General features: G+C 35.8%; 1 protein-coding gene and 2 non-coding genes across 3 annotated transcripts in view; 2 read left to right on the top strand and 1 right to left on the bottom strand.

Moving 5' to 3' along the window:
• Positions 1-2,316: 2,316 nt before the first annotated feature.
• LOC106904419 (melanopsin-A) overlaps positions 2,317-21,944 on the bottom strand; it is a 35,822-nt gene continuing 16,194 nt past the window's right edge. The window contains exons 5-11 of the mRNA XM_014968763.2: positions 18,400-18,571; positions 18,121-18,282; positions 15,336-15,443; positions 13,568-13,739; positions 13,276-13,467; positions 5,528-5,599; positions 2,317-3,860 (exon numbers count right to left, since the gene is read on the bottom strand). Of these exons, the coding sequence (XP_014824249.2) occupies positions 3,657-3,860; positions 5,528-5,599; positions 13,276-13,467; positions 13,568-13,739; positions 15,336-15,443; positions 18,121-18,282; positions 18,400-18,571 (1,082 nt within the window). The 3' untranslated portion in view covers positions 2,317-3,656. The remainder of the gene's footprint in view (positions 3,861-5,527; positions 5,600-13,275; positions 13,468-13,567; positions 13,740-15,335; positions 15,444-18,120; positions 18,283-18,399; positions 18,572-21,944) is intronic.
• trnav-uac (transfer RNA valine (anticodon UAC)) lies at positions 21,143-21,215 on the top strand. The gene has a single exon. It is a non-coding gene; the product is annotated as a tRNA-Val (tRNA).
• On the top strand, positions 21,377-21,449 carry trnav-cac (transfer RNA valine (anticodon CAC)). The gene has a single exon. It is a non-coding gene; the product is annotated as a tRNA-Val (tRNA).

Genomic DNA, 21,944 nt, shown 5'->3' on the forward strand with positions numbered 1-21,944 from the left:
CTAAATGCGCTGGAGTCAAGATGGGACAGAAATGGTCAAAATGGCTCCATCATTTCACAGTTTCTAAGACAAATTCAACAAAACATTTCCTGTTCTAAAACTAACAGTGACCTTTCTGAGAGTGATTATCCTCAACATCAACAACCCAAATACATGCAAACATAAAACCAACAGAGCACTTACTGTGACCTCCCCTTTCTGATGCTGCCCTGGGTAACCGCCCAGATAGCTCAAATCAGAAAGCACAGCTGCTTTCATAAAGTTACATACCGGTAATATGAAAACGTCTCATGGATATAAATACATAAAGACAGCAACAACACTACAGAGTTTGGCATCATTTTCTTTTTATAAAAAAATAAATAGAAACACAAACATTTTATACAAAGACAACAAAATCACAGAAATCATCACTTCAGTAAAGCAGAATTTAAATTCAACACATCTAAAACACTTATACCTAATCTGGCAATAATTTACCAGTAATGCTCATAATATATGCTTTTCTTTTTTTACAGATTTACTGATAAAATGCTAAAAGAAAAAAAAAAGCAACAAGTGGGATTGAATTTTGATCATTGTTTCACCACAGTGTCAATATAATATCTGATTTTATCTTCAGGTGTCAAGAAAACAGTTACAGTACAATCATAGTCAAAGACGCAGCAGTCATAGTAATCTGCAATGTACATTAGTGGAGATGAAGAGCTTTGAAATGTTGAACCTAAACTGAATTATGAAAAGAAAGAAAACTCCGTAACTCTTATTTTAAGGGGTTTGCATAAGACATAAACATGATGCAACGCCTGTTATGAACACAAATGACTCTTCATAAATGTTTACGACTGTCAAATAAAGACACTTTTAATGCAAAGGTACACTAAAAGTTAAAATAAAAGTTCATCAAAAGTGTCAACTTTGCAATATTCAGTAAATAATGACACTTTTAATGCAAAATAAAAGTGTCAACTTTGCATTAAAAGTGTCATTATTTACCGAATGGCACTTTTTGACAACAGTCATAAGCATTCAAGAAGACTCCTTCATGTTCATAACAGGTGTTATATCATGCTTATAACAGTCTTGTGCAATACCCCTTCAAATAAAGTGTTACCGAAAACTTAAATGTAAAAATAAATAAATAAATTTCCATTTAGATAACACAAGTTTAGTCTCACAGAGAAGGCAGATTTACAGACTCAGTTTCAATCCAAACCTGTCATAATTGATCGTAATGGGAACTTTTACATATTATTCACTGTGGCCTGTTGACTCATCTTTACATTCTGGAGCCAAAGTAGCTGCACAAAAAGTGCAAATGAAAACCACTTAGAAACAAAATGTGTATTTTGTTGTGCAACATATTTTTAATACTTCAAAGAGTTTTAAGGCCTTAATCCACCGGCAAATAGCATTAGACCTAAAGTTATTGGGGCATTAATAGAAATCACTTTCACATTTTAATGTTCCAAATTCATCATCCAGCGTTAAACATTAACAGTTTAAACCAAGAGTTGATTTTGATTGAATGTTGTCAGTTCGTTTGACAAAACAAAGTGATAAAAAGCTGGTTTTACGTCGATGTTTGCTGTGAAATATAATCTGTTTATTTAGTGCCGTTTCACACCAAATGTCATCTGAAGGCACTTTGAAAAAAACAATCCAATCCAAGTGGCAACAGTGGAGAGAAAAACTCCACTTTAACAGGAAGAAACAAACTGGGGCTTTGAGAAGACGAACAAACGAACAAAAGGTTTCACTTGAATTTTATCTGGTTTACTTTGACTAACCTATATGTGGCAAATTCAAGTTTATTTCTGCTTAGTTCTGTTGTGTTTTGAATTTCTCCTAGTGTTAACTTGTGATTAAGTATTTGCCACAATTTCATATTTCATTATTAAATAAATGGAAATTTATGTTTTATCTTCATTTATTTGTTTTACAGTTAAAGTACTATTCGTATGACAGTTGTACTGTTTTTAAAGTATTCATATCTTCATTTTATATTTGACATTTTGTCATTTATATATTATCTATCTCTTAATACTAATTAAAATTATTTTCTTCGGCACCTAATGGATGCTTTAAACTTTTAAATATGTACTTACAGTACATATTTAAATATTTCTCTGTAGGAAAATTTGAAAGTTAAAACTGATTCTGAATTATAACAAACGAAAGTTTGGTTTGAGAACATTAATTGCTTTTGGTAATTACATAATGCGTTGGAAATACTGTGTATTTTCATGTTATTAATATTTAGGTACATAGCTAGAAAATGTATATAAAGTACGGGTCATGAACTGTGTGCTAAACTTATGACAGGATTTCAAATTTTTATTTACCAAATTATGTTTCCTACCAAAAAAAAACTCTACAAGAACAAACTTTTAACAGCCACTCTGTTTATATACAGGAGAGAAAATCTGAAAAAAATAAAACTAGTAGAGAAATACATCACTTGTTAAATAACTCCATGTTTAAATAACATTTTTCACAATACTTGACAGTGATTTTAAGGCTATTTTGTTCCTTTCTGCTTTGAGGTAAATCATCTTTAATGACAATGATATGAAAACCACCTTTCTGCAAACGAGGGATGGGCCAGAGTGTGTCTGATGATCAGAACCAAGAAAAACAATAAAACAAAGATAAATTTAATCAACTAGATGCTTTCAGTTAAAAATAGGAAAGTCAGTACTCTTATAAAATCACAGAATGACGCAGTAAAAACAATAAATTAGTTCTAATGAGGGTTTTCTGTCAGATTGAAAATAACCTTTAAGCACTTTTCTTTAAGCCCATATTTCTGTATTAAATTTATTTTTATTGGTCTGATGTAACATTCAAATCTTCATTAGCTGCGACACAAATAAAAGCTTAAAATTAATCTATAAATTTTAAATTAATTATATAATTTATTTAAAACAGGTATTTAAAACATTTTAATTTAAAAATTATTATAATTTATTAAATATTCCTGTACATTTTTAATTATAAGATTATAGCTCCTTCCTGTAAATGAGTGTTTACTATCACTGCTTAAAATCAACTTGACTAAACTTTAATTTGTATTTTTTCTGACGTTTTTATAAGAAATTATTCACCTTTAAGGTAAAAACTGTCCAAGCAGGTGATGGTAATCTGTTTGTTTCACCGCTATAAGACGAGTGACTAGCAGCTAATTCCTGTTACCTTGTAAGTAGAATTTGGACCTGGATTTGACATTTATCTGAGTTAACGGCAGTCTAGTTAAGAAGTGGGAAATTCAACATGGCGACGCCCATAAACCTTGTTTGCAGCGCCTCTTAACGACATGACTTTAATACTGAAGGTTGCAGCAACAGCTGGGCGAGAAAGCGGCTCGGACGTCCTAGAAAACAAACAAAAACGCCGAGACGATCCTTGGTGTCTCTTTAAAGAGCTTCAACAGCAAGACGGTGAGTTTAGTGACTTCTGAAAACCGTGGCGTTGATTTATTAAGACTGGAAACCGGCCCATGCCTGCAGCTCAAACACACATCACCTAAACTTTCTGGCAATTCAGGCTCACATATTTTCATTGCATGCAAAGGGAACCATAACGATCAGACAGCATGCTGGTACAGGTTACTCCTCAGAAGGGAGACACGGCGACACAGTACTAGACTTTACTGTTCACGGTAACGCCGTCGTCGTCTCCAGTCTGGCGATGTCGAGCAGCTCCTTACTGACCGGAGTAACGGTTCTGGCCACTTTGAGGCTGCCGTGGAAACCGGGAGGACTGTGCAGGATGGACGGGGTGGATATGGAGGCGACGATGATGGACGACGGGTTCTTGGACACCGTCTTTGGTCCGGGCTCCCTCATCATGCTATCCAGCTGTGTAGGAAGAGAGAAGGAGGATTTTAGGTAAACTTAACATTAAAATGACAGGAGGTGATTGGAAATCTTTCCAAGTAAATTTAGTCTAGTTTCTAATGCAAATATCTTAGTACATTTGAAATAAGACAAAAGTTAATTTACAAGTAATTTTTTAGCAAGAAATGGAGGCTTATTTTGAGTAAATAACTTCTTAATACTGAAGGAAAAGTTCTAGTTTCATTGGCAAAATTTTTTACTTATAACCAGAGAAAATGTCTCATTATAAGTTAATCTGCCAATGAAACTAGAATTTTTCATCAATATTAAGGAATTATTTACGTAAAACAAGCTCCTATATTTTGGCTGAAAAGTTACTTGTTAGTTTTGTGTCATTTCAAGTTTGCTAAAATATTTAAGCTAGAAATTAAACAAAAAAAAAAAACTTGGTAAGATTTTGTATTTTTGCAGTGAGGTCAAGGAAAAAAGATGTTTAGGTGCAGAAGTGGCTGTATGATTCATAGGTCAAAATCCCTCAAAGGACAGAAAACAAGGTCACATTTTAATGCATTTTATACATCTGAAGAAATGTTTAACATCTAATTAGTTCACTTAAACTACTAATGAAACATTATTGTAACATATTCCTAAGTGTTAAATTGCCACAAAATCTTACTATTTTTGTCTAATTTCTAGTACAAATGTCTTAGTAGACTTGAAATAAGACAAAATTAAATTACAAGAAACTTTTCAGCAAGATATGGGAGCTTAGTAATCCTTAATAATGTAAAGCACTAGCTCCACTTTTCATCAATATTAAGAATTTATTGACTTAAAATAATCTCATATTTCTTGCTGAAAGTTACTTGTAAGTTGGTTTTGTCTTATTTCAACTGTACTAAGTTTTGCACCAGAAACTAGACAAAAAATAAATGCTTCATTTTAATGCACTGAAAAATTATCCAACTATCCCTATGGTTGTTTTTCTTTTTATTGTTCCCAAACTGAAGCAGCTCTTAGACCCAACCACTTCACGCCTTTGCACTGATGGGAAGAGACTCTCTGCTGTGTCTGGTTGTAAAATCAAAAACAACAGGAACAGAAGTGGAAAGTGGCAACAGATGATTATTTTTGCAGCAGTTAAAACATTTTAATATAAACAGCAGAAATTTAAGGACAGGTTGGAATGAGATGAAGAGGAAATAAAAAGACTTCCTGTCTTTCAAATGTTTTTTGTTCTCATGAACCAAGTGCATGAGTTAATTATTACAAATAATTTTTATTCTAAGTGTTTTGAGTTATTCTTATATAAATTAGTAATGTGAATGAATTTTTAAAAGAAGAAACTTACAGCTAATACAGCAATGTACTCTAAATTTTAACAGAGAAATTAAATTTCTTCACTATCGAACAACTGTATTACATAAAATAATATTGTCAAATAAAACATTTAATCTTCATTTTTAAGTGCTTCTACACAATAAACTGGAGCATAAATGAAATAATTTCATGCAACCATGAAATGTAAAATATGAAATGAAGAATTTCTCAGAACAGCAACAAAAACAAAAGTTAAACTCTAACAGATGTGAGGATGAAAACAGCAGACAACATGAATTTGTTGATGATTTGGTTATTTTAATGCTTGCTGATTTCATGTGTGTAATGAACAATTAGTAGATTCTTACAGTAGCGGGCAGATGGCTGGTTGGCTGTCGGCTGATCTCCAGCATGCAGATGTCTTCAGGCTCTGTCAGAGTCTGAACACCACAAAATAAAAACAGTTTCAGTGTTTCCCCCCCTCAAATGATCTTCTGTAGCTGCATGTCAGGATCAGACAATAATCTGCTTCATTTAGCGGAAATCAGCATGTTATGGTCAAAATGTTTCAACTCAGGGATTCTCACTTACAGCAACGATAATATATATAAAAAAAAGTCTACAAAAAAGTCTTGAGGTTCTCGGTTTTGGTGATGATGCAAAAATTATTACAAAAATCAAACAAATAAGATTTTTTTTCTGCCTTTATTGGCCTTTTATCTCGTGTTTTTTTTTTTTTTAACTGGAAAACAAACAAATCTGTTAAGTAGCACCACTTCTGAATATGAATAACCAAAAGAAGCAGGATTTTCATGATATTTCTTCATTTGAATTCTTTAGTTAGAGAAAACACATTAAAGTCAGCCAACATTAATAAATAAAATAAAATAAAGATATTTGTTGTTGCTCAATAACTTATAAAAAGAGATGGAAACTGTTTTGTCCTGATTCTATGTTTGAATTAAAGATGTTATATGTAAAGTTTATAAAATATGTCGTTTTTTTACTTATTTTTGAGACTCTCTGACCAGCACTGCTCCCAAAACAGACCTAAACATCTACAAGCAGTGTTACACTTCAATTAGTAATTAATTTTTGGCTGCATTTGTTAGTGAATCTTGTGTACATACTCTTTCACATGCAGCAGATGAGCTTATATTCCTATAAATAGTAACTCCAGCAACTTTTATGCTGAAATAACTGAAACAATTGACGAACAGTTTGTTTCAGTTGTACAATTTGCCATGCATATTTCCTCATATTTTACTTTTTTGTGTTATTTTCTGTAAAGACAAACGTCTGGAGAAGTGTGTCACTGGAGGGGCATGAAATTTCTTTGAGCAAATGCTGTGGATTTACATTATCAGAGCCATCTCAAAAACGTCTCCCAGCAGAAACCTTTGGGTTTAATTGAGAAAAAAAAAAAAAAAAAAAAAGATGTGAGGGTCATAAAATGTCATGGACTGTAGCAAAATCACAAGTTTTATCTGCAAATACAACTCTGGAGAGGAGTGGATGCCACGGAGGGGGGAAGAAATGTAACAGCAATTTGTCATAGTTATGTTTTCCATTTTTGTGTTTCCTTTCCCGTGTGCCATCACAAAACACTTTGATATGTTGGAGACAACACTCCTAGGCGAACGTGCAGCTCCTTTTGTTCAAAGAAAGGATAGCCATTAAATATTCCCCTGATGAAGAAAAATTATGTTTACTGTGTTCATGTCATGATGCAAGGGATTCTGGGAGCATTTTGTTTGTTTTGAATGAGGTCTTATCTTGCTTTTCTTGTTTTTTTATGTTGAGTAGTTTGGTTTGTTTTCACCTCCTTTCAGATTTTTTGTTTGTTTGTTTGGCTGAATCCACACAAACACAGATATCTGCCAGAACAACATTTACACTCATAAGATTTGTTTTAATGCTTTTAAAAATAAATATTAAAAAACTCTGTTTTTTGGTGCTTATATGTAGAATAGATAACTAAAAACAAATAATCAGAGGCCCATTTTCCAGATATTCGTACTGATATATATGATAGAAACCCCAACAGTGACGAAATGTTTCTGAATTTCAACATATTTTTTCGCTTTTTCTTGACTTTGTTTCCATTAGACTTCAAATATGAGCTGAAGAAACGACTGAAAGGAAAAGAAACACCAGCTACAATATCTACGTTAGATTATTTAACCCAGATCTGCTTTAGCCGTGCCTGGAAGCTTCCGCTTTTGAAATTTGAAGTTGTTGACAATGTCGCCATCTACTGACAAACAAAACATACTGCAACCTTCCTGAGTGGAATCTAAAAGGTAAAGGTGAAAATGTTTGTAAAAATGGAGGAAAAATGTCAATAGTGTTACTGTCACTGTAGTTTGTTCCTTGTTGCCTGCTGTCCCCTTGGTTTGCTTCACATTGTCTTTTTTACTAAACCAATGCAATGCTGTTGCAGTTTTAGCTTTAATTTGAAAATTGACACTTTTAGCTGCCATCTGACATTTGCTACATTTGTGTTACAGCAGCAAAGTAAGCAGGCTGAGGATCCTAAAAGCACAAAAATTATATAAAGTAATGGAAATTTACAGAAGTGGAGAGAAATGGGTGACACAATAATGAAAACATTCATTTAAAAGGCAAACATTAACATAAATTTACATAAATGAGTTACATTTAGCCATCTGTAGCCCCTGTTGAGTCATGCACTTTAAACCTCCAGCTTAAAACATTTCCCTATGATGCAGTGATAATAAATCGTATTTATTTCCAAATAAATGTCTTAAAGTTTGGCGAACAAATATTGGGTTGTGAATTCACACTTACATTTTTAAGGTGATTAAAAACTGTAAATATAAGAAACCAACAAGGCTCTGGGTTAACTGCCTTGATAATTCATGAGTTGTTTAAGTCAAATCCTGAATACTATCACATTTTTACGCCTCTGTAAATATATGTTGTGATAAAAACCTTTGGTGAATCTCAAACACACAGATCAGATTTCTGTGACAGAATCCTCTCCTCACCAGGTGATCAAAACGCCCCTGCTGTCCGTTTCCTCAGTAGCTGTAAGCATCAGTGGACTCAGGTGTCGGCACTGACCCCAAACGACCTTTTCTCATGCTTCTGTTTCCCAGTGAAGGTGTTAATCTGATTTGTAAACTGATCCGTTTAGGTTTGTTGCAGATATTATTCTACTCACGTCACTCCTAAAGGCGACCTACTATATTTCCTTGAACAGGTTAGGATAGATCTATGGTCTAAACAAGACATGTTCATGACATTTTTTGCACAAAATTACTCTTAGATAATGAGATTTCAATCTATTTTGAGATGTTTTAGAGGCTCCTTTCACTTTAAATCCAAATAAGCTGCTGCTGGCTGTGACCCCCAATTCAACGTTTGCACTCGCACATGAAAATGACTGCAAACAAAAGCGCTATTATACAACCCTTCATCTTTGAAAAGCAGAAGTGGAGCCTGCTGTACAACAAACAAGGATGCAGCAAGTGATTTCTGGATGGTAAGTCAGCAATAAAACACTCGCCTTTTCCAGCAGCCATTATACGGCGCATACAGTGGTAAAACAAGCTGTCCAAACATGCCGGGTTGCTAGGCGATGGATGGAACTCTGCTGGGATTGCTAGGTAACGGGTACTTCCTGCTGATTTGTCATGTTACTTTTGGAAGGTTTTTGGAATGGATCCTTTTCCAGAAATAATAATAATAGTTAAAAAAAAAACAGCTGGGTGTTCTAGTTTTTTTCTAAGCACCTGGGATGTTTTTAGAAGCAGCCAAGGTCCAAATAGAAGTACAAAAATGTGCAAAATGTGATTTTATTTTTAATGTAAATCTGGAAAAAAAACTTTAGATGTAGAACTTTAGAGTTTTTGAAATGACAATTCAGATTTTGAATTCAAAGAAAAAATGTGTCCTCGTCATCTGGTGTGGAGATTAAAGAACCAGGCGCCTTCATCTATCAGCTGCTGCCGTATGCTGAAACATGAGATCACATCATGCACAGTGTGGATTAAAACTGAAAGTCCCAGATTACTGGATTAGCGCTCAGCTTCCCTGTAATGGACTCCTTGGTAAACCTGACCTGAATGGCAGCCGGCCCATCTGTGAGAGTCGGCATGTGACAATATAAATAGGTTATTCACAGTTTTTTTTCTTTTACAGATGATTGCGGATGGACAGAAATGCTCTATATACGTTCTGATCCACAGTTTTTCCAGATACTTTAGTTGAACCATTTCTCAGAATGTGGCTCTGAGGTTCAGGAAGCAAATTCAGAAGTGGAGCATCTGATGGGTTTTTATTCGTGTTTGAAAAGTTTTATCTAAGAAATACAAAATAACAGAATTGGTTCGGTTCATTTACAGAAAAATAACCTCTTTAATTTGCTCTAAATATTGTTAAAAAGTTGTTAAAGTTAGTCCGTGGTTGTTTTAAGAGAAAAAAGTTTCAATGGAGTTATTAAGATCTGACTTGTTCTTTTTTTTAATGGTTTTAGTTGTTTAAATAATTGTTTCAAAGTCCTGCGGCTCGTACATGTTAATTTGTAAAACCGATGCCAAGACGCTCAGTATTCCTCAAAGCAGTTTGGTGAAGTGTTCTCGAAAAAATTACCAAAAAAATACTAAGTTATAACTTAATTCTCCCATTATTGCAACTCTATTCTCGTATTAAAAACAAAAAACAAACAAAATCACTCTTATTCTGTTTCTAATTCTCCATCATAAGCAAGTTAATGTAGCTTGCAGAAAAAGCCAAGAAAAATTTGCACAAAAATCTATAAATCTTTTGAGAAAGAATAAGCCAACAAAGCTGATAAGTAACCAATGTTTTGAGTTTTAAAATGCTTTATGCACATCTCAGTGAATCAGTTGCATTTTTCTCTTTTGAGAATTACACAGCAGTCTTGATGAAATGCTACCAATTGAGTCAACAAACTGAACTTAAACCAACAAAATTAAGCTATTGCAGCACATATTGTTAATCTGTTGTAAAAAAAATAAAAAATCAAGTCATAAAATGCTGGCGCCTGTGGTTTGTGCAGATAAATTATTAAATATTCTCATACTCTCAATAGTATTTCAATTGAGGGGATTTAAACAGTTTCTTAAGGCAAAAGCCAAGGGAATAATGCAGAGCGAATATGGTAATAACATAGCAAGCAATGTATAAATAATAATACCATCAGGACCACCCACTCAAAAGCTTTTATTTGCATAAGCAGGAATGCAAATTGAATTTTAAAGCTTATTTTTTAGATTTATTTAAATCAAACCTATTTAAATATCATATATATATATATATATATATATATATATATATATATATATATATATATGCTTCATAGATGGCTGTAACTTTTAATTTTTAAGGCGAATGCCAAAACTCTTTTCGGTCCAAGCGGATGAGCCTTGCCTTAAACATGTAGATCTATGCCCTGATCACATCTGTTGCATAAAATGGGTCAGAATTCAACCACTGGAGGGATATTCTGGTTTTTGGGATGTACTTATGAATTAAGCTTGACCAAGCAGTGAGGATCTCTGGATGGACATTTAACCCTTTCAGACTGAACGTAGCCAAATTTGCAGTACCATAATCCCGCCACATGTGGCGCTATTGGAAACATTCCAACGGTTTCTGAAAGGGGAGATGTTGCGCTTTCCAGCCAATATTGAGTTACTACGGTAATTTCATCCCCGCTGTAGCAGGGAGTGAAATTAATCTGATGAAATACTCTTTCAATAGATGGTAGATTACAAAAATAACTTGCTAGATATTGAAAGTTACTGTTGTTATGCATGAATGGGCAAATATATTTACTCACAAGACATTTAAAGAACTGCGTACAACTAAAATAAGCAAAAATATCCAGAAGGACATTTGAAATTAGGTATTAAAGAGTTAAAAGTAATTTAGTTTTTAAAAGACAACATTGTTCACCTTAAATTCAGCAGTAAAACTGCGTTGCTGAGGTTAAAATCTTAAACTTATGGTAATAATTCCTGCTGGTACCCCAAACTGGGCGGCCGTGACCGGCGTCTCCAGAAGGTGAGACCCAGTTTAGTCATCTCACTTCCAGCTAACTCCTTTACGTGTTGCGAACAGATGTCCCCTGCTGGTGACCTTTCTCCAGGTAATGGTGGATAAAAACGTGTCCAGACCTGCTGAGGTGATCCTGGCTGGTGGGGCTCTGTGATATTTAGGAGATTGTTTCTGTCTCCCTCCTTGTTGCAGAGGATGATGTAGTGTTTCTGACAGCTACAGACACATTCACACATTGTGGCTCTGATGATTCTACCCCTAAAGCGCTGGCGCTCTAACCTACATCTGACTTTCTGCTTTTAAGACATGAACAGGTCTACAGGGGATGAGGTTTGGAGTCAATTTTCTATTTGTTTTAGCACTTTTAAGCAATTCTGTGATCTGGAGGATTTCACAGTCCATTAAGTTCCTCTTGGATGCTGCAAGAATACAAGCTTGTTGAACTCCTGAGTTTTTGTTGCTCTACATTTACACAATTTCATATGTGGCTTCGTCCTACTCAAACATCACAACAATGACCCACCAGTAAAATGCTAAAATCCACAAATACTTAATACTTAAAAGTTCAGACACCAAATATACCTTAATATGCATCAACATGTAGAGTGTAAACTGCATTAGCATAGAAGCTAACATCCATGATCTTCCGTATTTCTGGTCTTGGGGGTTCAGTGAATCAGGGACAGGGAAAATGTCAGGCTGTTTTGCAAATGCCAACCAACAGCATGTTAAGTAGCATGGTATCTAAATATTTCAGCTTCCAAGCTGCATTTTCTTTCAACTATTTTAGATGTGCTCTACAAAGAAAAGAAAAAAAATCTGTGAACCACAAACATTTTGGAGTTTCCTCCCACAAATAATTCACAAATAAATGAATTCACAAATTCACCGAACAGGCAGGGTTACACTGCAATTATTTGATTTCATGCTAAGGTATGCAGACACTCTGTATGTACCAATGAAAATTTTATGTCTTTAGCATCCCAAGTTATTAGACTTCTCAGTAAGGGGATAACAGGAGCCGTTTAATGAGATGTTGAGTATTTCTCAAGAAAGTGAAGACTGCCCAACCAAGATAGTTTAAGATTTGTTCTTAGTCTTGAGTGTAAGATATTCTCATTAATATAAAATTGGGTACAAAGACAAAGAAGCGCTTCTAAAACCATGATAGTTTCAAGAAGAAAAAATACCATCTACTGACTTTACAAGTGACTTATGCTTCCGTGAACAGGTTAGGATACAAAACACGTTCATCACAATTTTTGATAATCATTCTGCCTATTTTGAGCTCCTTTCAGATTGAGATGTTTTAGGGCCTCTTGTTACTTTAAATCCAAATGAGCTGCAGCTGGCCACGCCCCCCCAAAATCAACGTTTACACTCACACATGAAAATGGCTGCAAACCGATGCTTTTCTTTACAACTGTACAGCTTTGAAAGCTTAAGTAGGGCCTCCTGCACAAGCAACAAGAATGCAGCAAGGGGTTTCTGAACGGTAAGTCAACAATCAAACACTAGTCTTTTCCAGCAGCCACTGTACAGTGCATTCAGTGGGAAAACCAGCTGACTAAATGTGCTGGAACTCTGGTTGGGTTGCTAGGTAACGGACTGAGTTTTGCTGGGGTTGCTAGGTAACGGGCAGTGCCTACTAATAGGAAAGGTTTTTGAAACGGCTCATTTTGCAGACACTAAAAAACATTAACTTATCAAAAACGTCTGGGTGTTTTTTTTTTTTTTTTTTTTTTTTTCCATTTTTAGAAGCGCTCCAAATCAAAAGAAAGTAGAAAATTTAGTAAAATGTACATTTTTGCACATTATGTCTCCTTCAGCCAACATGACCTCACTTTTCAATTATGAACAAAATCTAAATCAACTTTGATATAGTGAGAAAACTAAAAGACATTCTTTCAAGGAAAGAACCTGAAACCACAGATATTGAAAACTATGATCCAAAACTCAACGAAACTAGAGGCGTTTGGCTTTCAACCTGCAGAATGAGTGTTCTAGATGATACACATGAACATTTAAATGAGCTTTATGTGGAAATGGGTCATCCTCATGTACTCACGGTGAGCTGTGAAAGGTGACAAATGGCCGGGTCAGTGGGGTGGAGGGCAGCGGTTCTCTCAAACGCTCCAGTGTTGTGACCACTCACCTTTGATCTCTGGCTCGCATGGCGCACCTGTTTGACGTCAGCGGACGAGTGACGACCGGCAGGCGTCTGAGACGAGCAGTCCTCCTCGGTGTCCGAGAAGTGCGCCTGTGACGATTCGGATCCGAAATGAGTGACTCACGGCTGGAGGGCGTTATGGATGGAGGTGTGAGACAGACATACCAGATGAGACATGAGGTACACTCACTGATTCGCTCTCGGACTGGGACGAGGTGCGATGCCTGCCGGTGCCTTTGCACTCCGATTGGCTGGTCAGCGTCGATCGGCGTGTGGACTGCAGGCTGCTGCTGCTGTAGCGGTCCCTGCCGCTGATGCACAGCAACATGCCCAGATATGGTACGTATCTGCTGATGGCCGATCTGAGTCAGAACGAGACGCAGGTAAGCGGATCAGGCAGCAACTTTACTTTAAGGACACGATTTTATCGACAAACCCTTCCAGACCGAACGGAGCGCCGGCGATTATGCCAAATTTTCAGTACCGTAATCCAGCCACACGTTGCGCTATCTGAAAAATTCCAGCGGTTTCTAAAAGAGGAGACGTTGCACTTTGTGGCCAATATCAGGTTATTACGGTATTTTCACCCCCACCGTAGCAGGAAGTGAAGTTAATCTGAAGAAACGCTCTTTTAGTAGATGGTAAATTGCAAAAATAACTTGCCAGATATTGAAAGTTCCAATTGTTATGGATAAATGAGCATATATATTTACCCACGGGATATTTAAAAGACTGTAAATTTGAAACTTAGGTACAGATTATTATTTATTTATTTATTTTTTGAAGAAAATCTGAATTTTTTTTCCCACCAAAGCAATCCCTTGGTTTCCATGGTGACATCAGGGCGGTTAAGGTTTATATTTGTTTTGCTTAAATGCTTCTGTTTATTTGAATTAAGGTCAAATATAATGGAATATTAGTCCCAGACTAAGATTTATTTTTAAATTATAAGAATAAAGTCATAATGTTAAAAGAACACAGTAAATATAACGAGAATAAAGCAGTAATTTTATGAGAAATCCAATGCAACTTATGAAGTTATGCTTTAGTATCTTTAGTTTTAGCGCAGCTACAAGGAAGCATGTTTGCAGTTGCCAAACAAAGAATCCAGAAAATGTAGAAGTACATTTTTGCTACATTTACGGCTGATTGTTTCTAAATTATGACAAGCTTGATTATTTTATCATTGATAAAATTGACTAGGTTTTATAATATGTGAATTTTCCAAAAACTGAAGCTGCGTAGGAACTAAGACTGCACATTAAGAAAATATGAAAATATATTTGCATTTTAAAGTCTCTTTTCTGCACTTTTTAGCAACTGATCGTTGTTGCTGAGAAGAAACTTACAACCTTAGTTCCCTGAAATGACAGTGTTGAATTCAATATTAGATCCAATTCATAAGGTCTTCATTAAATCTGACATCCAGCATCTCAGGATCTATTTTTGACACGAATCATCCAGCTTCATGTGCAGCGTGATTGTAATTACAGATAAACCAAATGGGCTTGAAAGTTACCTAGTTACTATAGTTAGTAATACAGGCCAAAACCAATTTATAAAACCAATTTATTAAACATTTTTTACAAAGTACTATGGCAAATGTTGAATTTTCACAAAATGTAATTTGCCAGAACTGAACATGACAGCTAAGCATGTTTCTATTTTCCTTATTGTAACTATCGATCATGTTTTAAATGAGTGAAAACCAGAGAAACCAATGAATCATTTTTAAAATTATTTTTCTTTTTTCAGTGTGGAACCAAAATGTTTCCCTCATGACTAAAACAAAAAACTGTTTAATTGTGCTGCATTCTTCAACAAACATGCAGAAGTTTCTTAATTAAAAACTCAAAACAAAACAAAAAAAAAAAAACCCCTATTAAAGTTCAGTTGTATTTCTGTTTTTATAATCTGTGCATTCTGAAGAAGACAAACAGCATGGAGTCACGTCCTACCTGTATTTCGGATGCGTGATGGCGTAGATGATGGGGTTGTGAATGGCTGAAGCTTTGGCGATCACTGCAGGAACTGAATTCATGTAAGGAGTCAGTAAGTCGGCGTACCTGGCAGAGAAACGGACGAGATGCATGAGGCGACAGGGAGAAAAATGGGAGAAGGAAATGAGGACCATGTGAGTGACGGGAGTTATTAAAATGAGTAAAAGACCTGAAACCCGACTTTTACATAATGTTTAAACTATGGTCATGTTTTCATACGTTATATAAATGCTCTTTTGTTTATCCGACTGCCTGATATTTATACGCCAAACACTTTTGTTGAGAGAGAAAAATAATAGTTGAATATAATCCTGTTTTGTCTGTTTTACAAACACAAAGGAATTTGTTTGTTGTTGTTTTTTACTTTGCTTGAAATTGTTTTTGTGATTGTATTTCAGGACATGAAAATGACTCGCCCACAGAGCAAGAAAATGTTGCATTATTATCTTAGCTAGGTCCTCACTAAACTCCTAAAAACAGATAAATTTGACCTTTTTTGCAATAATTTTCTTTCTTGCTTTCTTTTGAAAATAAAAGTATTTTTCTCAGCAACAAGAGAATAAATGCAGGACAATTTGGAGGCAAAGAAAGAGGAAAAATATCCAAAGAAAAGAAGCAAGACGAACAAAAACTAGAGAGATTATAGTTTGTACATTTCAGAGTGTGAGTTTTGTATTTGTAGGATGCATACATTATTAAAATAAAAAACATTTAAGTTTTCTGGGATTCAAAAAGTCCCAGTTAACAAATAACAAAAAAAATAAAAGTTAAACATTAAAACAATGTCAAGAAGAAAGAGGAGTTATACAACTGAAATCAACAGAATTAACTAAATAAATAAATCAGACTTGAGCTAAGACTAAAAGCTACTGATGCTGAAATCAGAGCTCCAAATAAGCAAATTTACTGTAATATTTGACATTACAGCTGCTACCCGGTTACATTCTCTCCAGCTGAGTGAAGCCGACGCGGCACCCACGTGAAAAAATCCGGCAAACAGCTGGAGTGCAGATTAGTGCAGGTTTGTGCCGTTAAAACCGTCATTTCTGCAGCTTTTGTTTTTGAGATATTAAATAATTTTCTTCAGGCGATAACTGACTTCACCTAAATTGATTGCGTCTGCACTGAACATCAACACCACAAAGCAGCAGTTATTAATTTTCATATGCTATCATGCTATCATAAATTCGGGAGATTTTGCAGCTGTTGCAACAATGTGCCTCCTTTTGCTTTGCACTTCAGTAAAGATTTAGAACAGGAAGGAATTTCTCTCATTTCAAGTAATGTTTTTAGATGTCAGTGTTATCTGTCTCACCAATATTTTAAGCTCTCTCCACAATAATTAAACCCAGCACAAACGAATATTTTAACAGCACAAACCTGCACTAAAAATGTAGCCCAGTGGTCGGCTTGTTTTGGAGTGAAATGGTGACCTCTGGATGACCTAAAAATAGCTTTTATTATCTCAAAAACCAAAACAAGCACAAACGAAAATTTTAACGGCACCAACCTGCAGTAACAGACCACTAATCAATTTTTCACATGGGTGGGGTGTCAGCTTTACTCCCTCTGGAATTTGTTTCCTGATTTGGAGCACACGCCTCCAAATTGCACATGTACTATTACACTTGGAGACAAAGGGAAAGTTGTTGGCTCTTTAGGTTGCAGATCAAATTAAAAATGTAGCCACACCAATGTCTGAGAGAAACCTTGACATTGTATTTAGAGATGAAAAGAAATCAGTTTGAGAAAACAGAAACGGAGATCTGGTGTTGAGCAGCATGATCTGTGGCAACACAGAAAACCACATATGCCTCCTTCACATCAGAACTAAAACTCATCAAGGTTCTTGCAGAAACTCTTGCAACTGGTTTGTTTTTGCAAACTCTTTGTTTGCAGAAACAAACCATGTTTGTTGGGAAATTTGTCATTGTCAGGAAATGTCCGCGTGTAGACGTACGCGGATGTAGTTTTGTGATGAAAGCTGCAGATTTTCTAAATCTGCTGCAGTCCAGTGGCGTTTGAGCAGTTTCAGAGCTGCTGGAAACAACAGAGCTGTATTTATTTCATGTGACAGGTTGCTAAAGGTTAACCGTAGGGAGCGTTATCTTGCTGTTGCAGTGATTTTTAATGTTTTTTTGCTCAGATATCTACCATGTAACGTAACGTAAATCCTGCCAGCGTTCTTTTACAAATTTATTTGGGAGAATCCATTAATAAATAGGTAAGGATCCTGCCATTTCATTTGTTTGGAAAGATAAAATACCTGCTTTATGCAAATTATTTAAACAAGACACAACCAACTAATCAATACACAGAAGAAAGAGCTTGAGAAAGTTAATGCTGCTGTAACTTAGAAAATGTTCTGGATGACGTCACCTTTTATTGAATCTAGAAGATTTATGCGTTATGAGAAAAAAGGTAAGCGGGCAGAGCCTTGAAACTTCAGCAAATATTTTCAGAAGTGCATTATCTTGACTTTATATTTATGGGAATATATTTTAACTTACTGATCCTGCTTTTTATAATGACAGTCAGTATAAAACAGGATGATGCATGAAGCAGCTTTACTGACATTTTACATCCTAAATTGATCTCCAGACTGCTTTATTATAAATGAAACCCACCACAAATGTAGTGCTTCACTGAGTCTGAGTGCTTGTGGAGAGTTTCAAACTCTGCCACATGGTAAATAATTTGTCTTAAGCAGCCTTGGCTACGGCGCAGACATCCAGGCACTTACCCTGCAAATGCAGTGAGGGCTGCACAGGAGTATGGAGCCCAGGAGATGACAAACAGCAAAATGACGATTAAGGCGATTTTAGCCATTTTCCATTCACTCCTCATTTTATGGAACCTCTTTGCAGAGTCTCTTCTTCCCTCACAGTTGATCTTTGATATCGCTCTGCCAACCACACACAAAATGTTACATTTTTGGCGTATTTTTTGAGTAATCCAAGCAGGAGTTTATCTCTGTGGGAGAATGTTGGTTCTGACAGTGAAGAAATGCGGATGTACCAACCGTGTTGTGTGGCGGATGGCTCTGAAGATGCCGCAGTAGCAGAAGATGATGATGAAGAGAGGGATGAAGAAAACAAATGTAAAGAGCAACATGGTGTAGGAGCGCACCGAAGGGGTAAAGGTCATGTAGTCCCAAGAGCAGGAAGTCATCAGACCCTCAGGGACATAGGCACCTGTGAGAGGGCAAACACCGTTTTGGTTTTTATATGATCAGATTTAATATTTTAACCCTTTCATGCATGAATTATGATCCTTTGTGTCAGGATTTTTTTTTTTACTTTTTTTTATTTTCTTAAGGCATTTTTTAAAAAATGTTATTTGTTTTAGGTGATCAATTGTAATTTTCTTCAAATACAAAGTTATTATTTGAAAAATATATTAGTAGTATTGTTCTTTAGGGGTTATCTGAAGAAAATGACTTTTAGATAGCTGTCCACTGCAGTGACCACTGTGCATGAAAGGGTTAAAGAACTTTAAATTGAATGTTCAACACATTTTGCCTTCCATATACAAGTTTCTGAACATTAAAAGTTTAGTGATTTGGACTGCCTACTTGCTGAAATTTGCAAAACAAATAAACTTGATTGATTAATTGATTAATTAATTGATTTTTGCATCTAGTTATAGACGGATTCCGTATGTAGTGTCTAAAAGCAAAAACAATGTTTATATTTTTATTTTCACAAATAAAAAATTAGATAAAAGCACAGACAGACAGACAGACAGACAGACAGACAGACAGACAGACAGACAGATAGATAGATAGATAGATAGATAGATAGATCTAAAGCACATGTGTCAAACTCAAGGCCTGTGGGCCACATGTGGTCCGCCATGTCATTTTATGTGGCCCCCCCAGCATTTTATAGGCTGATGATTGGCTTAAAATTGGTTTTGAGCACGAATTGATTACAAACATCTCCCACAATGCATTCCGATTGTTAGCAACCAACATTGCGGCTTCTCGCCACTAGAGAGCAGCAGAGTCACCTCAAGCTGCTTATTGATTTTCCCAGCGAATAAAACTGAGACATCAACAAGCTAACATCAAAACGTCTAAGAAAAGAAAAATCGATTTGCAAGTAAGGCTGTGAATGAAGATGTGTGTGAGTTGGTGTCAGGGCGGCAGGTCGCGCTAGACTTTTTTTGTTATCTTGACCGACAACATAAAAAAAAATCGGTCATGTACTATTTTTATCCGTGAAATTACAATCATATTAACATCGGCCATTTAGCCGCATTTTATGCGGTTTAGTTAATATTCACCGTGAATCCAGATCCCATCACAAATTAAGAAGATAAATGCATCTACATTTTTCTCCGTAGTGACAAAAACCACTGACTGAGGCCCCAATAACTTTTATAACTTTTAATAAATTAAATTAAGCGAATTTACTTAAATTAGCATCACTTCACCCGCTGGGGTCTGAACAACTTCCTCCTGGTCCCCATCTGCAGAAAAATCTGCGCTAATTCATCAGTCAGTTGGATCTGTTTTATCCAAACAGATCAACTGAACTCTGAGTGTTTTACCCTGTGCGGTCCGGTGTGCGCTTTTACCAGGTTTATTTATTTATTTATTTGCGTGATTTCGCTTCTCCGAAACGGACAGATGTTACGTCTGCAGCTCCACCAGAGCGCCGCTCTCCTGGGTAACGAGCACCAAGAAGGCTCCATTTGTTAAATCCGCTGGATGAGTTTCTCCCAGCGGTTTCTAAGTCTTCGCAGCGGCGGAGCCACGTCCGCAGTGGTTGAGCAGCGGACTGCGCATGTTACAGTCTAATTAACTTTTGCATCGTCATTTATTTCCTCAAGATAAACTACCGGCTCCTCAAATGGATTAACACAACCGGGGGCGCAACTACATATTATTCAGGTGGATGCGAAAACATAAATGAACCATTTTTAATTTTGAAGTGCTGATTTTATTTTTGAACCCTTATTTATTGTAAAGTGTTGATTTTAATTTTGTATTGATTTTATTTTTGAACCCTTATTTATTGTAAAGTGTTGATTTTATTTTGATTCTTGAACCCTTATTTATTGTAAAGTGTTGATTTTATTTTTGTATTGATTCTATTTTTGAACCCTTATTTATTTTGAAGTGTTGATTGTCTGAAAGACCTTACACATGAATTGCCCCATGTGGGGTTTGAACCGATGACCTCAGCATTACCAGCACGGTGCTCTAACCTGCTGAGCTAACTCACCTACCTTACAAACTGTTGAGTTTCCATGGATTTAAGAACTCACATGATCTTACCACAATGAAGATTTGATAAAATGCTTATATTCTAATGTTTTTCAAAACAACATACATAATATTTTATTTTCCAGAGATTTTGTATTTTGAAGTGTTGATATTATTTTTGAACCATTTTTAATTTTCAAGTGTTGATTGTATTTCAGAGATATATTTTTTTTATTTTAATGTGTTAATTTTATTTTTGAACCATCTTTTATTTGTAAGTATTGATTTTATTTTATAGCCATTTAGCCAAGTCTCTGTAGAACCATTTGTCTCTGCTAATGACATTTTCTATACATTTTTTGATCCCAGGCTTAGTTTATGGACTGTAATGTGAAATTGGGCACAAGTATAAGTCTGAGAGTTTGTTCACCAAGTTACTGTGCTCTCTGAGAGGATCTGTGGTATAAGTATTTGACATTGTTCCATGCCCATTGTTGACATTAGTCTCTAACAAAATGTGGATCATCTACCAGGAACACTCCAAAGAGCATGAGTTTCTGTAGTGTAGTGGTTATCACGTTTGCTTTACATGCAAAAGGTCCCTGGTTCGAAACCAGACAGAAACAGATTTAGTAAGTTCTATTCATCACAGGAGTTTATTCTGTGGTGTCATGGTCTGTACTCTGAATCCAGGCATCTGAGTGCAAACCTAAGTTGACATTTTCATGTGTTGCATCTCACATCATCAACTTTGGAACCTCAAACTGAAACAAAGCAGAGGAGTTCAGTTCCTGTAGTGTAGTGGTTATCACGTTTGCTTCACACGCAAAAGGTCTCTGGTTCAAAACCAGACAGAAACAGATTTTGCATGTTCTATTCATCACAGGTGTTTACTAAAGGTCAACAAGGGCTCTGTGGTGTCATGGTCTGTACTCTGAATCCAGGCATCTGAGTGCAAACCTCAGTTGAAATTTTCATGTTGCATCTCACATCATCAACTTTGGAACCTCAAACTGAAACACAGCAGAGAAGTTCAGTTCCTGTAGTGTAGTGGTTATCATGTTTGCTTTACACGCAAAAGGTCTCTAGTTCAAAACCAGACAGAAATGGTTTTTGTAGGTTATGCATCTTTTGGGGTGCAGTGAGACAATAAGAGCCTTCCCCTTTCGTGTTCCATGCCAAGTTGATTGGTTCATTTGCCAATCGACTTCAATGTAGGCTTCTTTGAAATCAAAGTTACTTTACTTCAATTACCAATTGGCAGCTCTATGGCGTAATGCACATGTGTCAAACTCAAGGCCCGTGGGCCACATGTGGCCCCCCAGCATTTTATAGGCCGATTATTGACTTAAAAT

This window comes from Poecilia mexicana, unplaced genomic scaffold, assembly GCF_051168715.1.
Source record: "Poecilia mexicana isolate PSO_F unplaced genomic scaffold, ASM5116871v1 scaffold_19, whole genome shotgun sequence".
Taxonomy (NCBI): domain Eukaryota; kingdom Metazoa; phylum Chordata; class Actinopteri; order Cyprinodontiformes; family Poeciliidae; genus Poecilia; species Poecilia mexicana.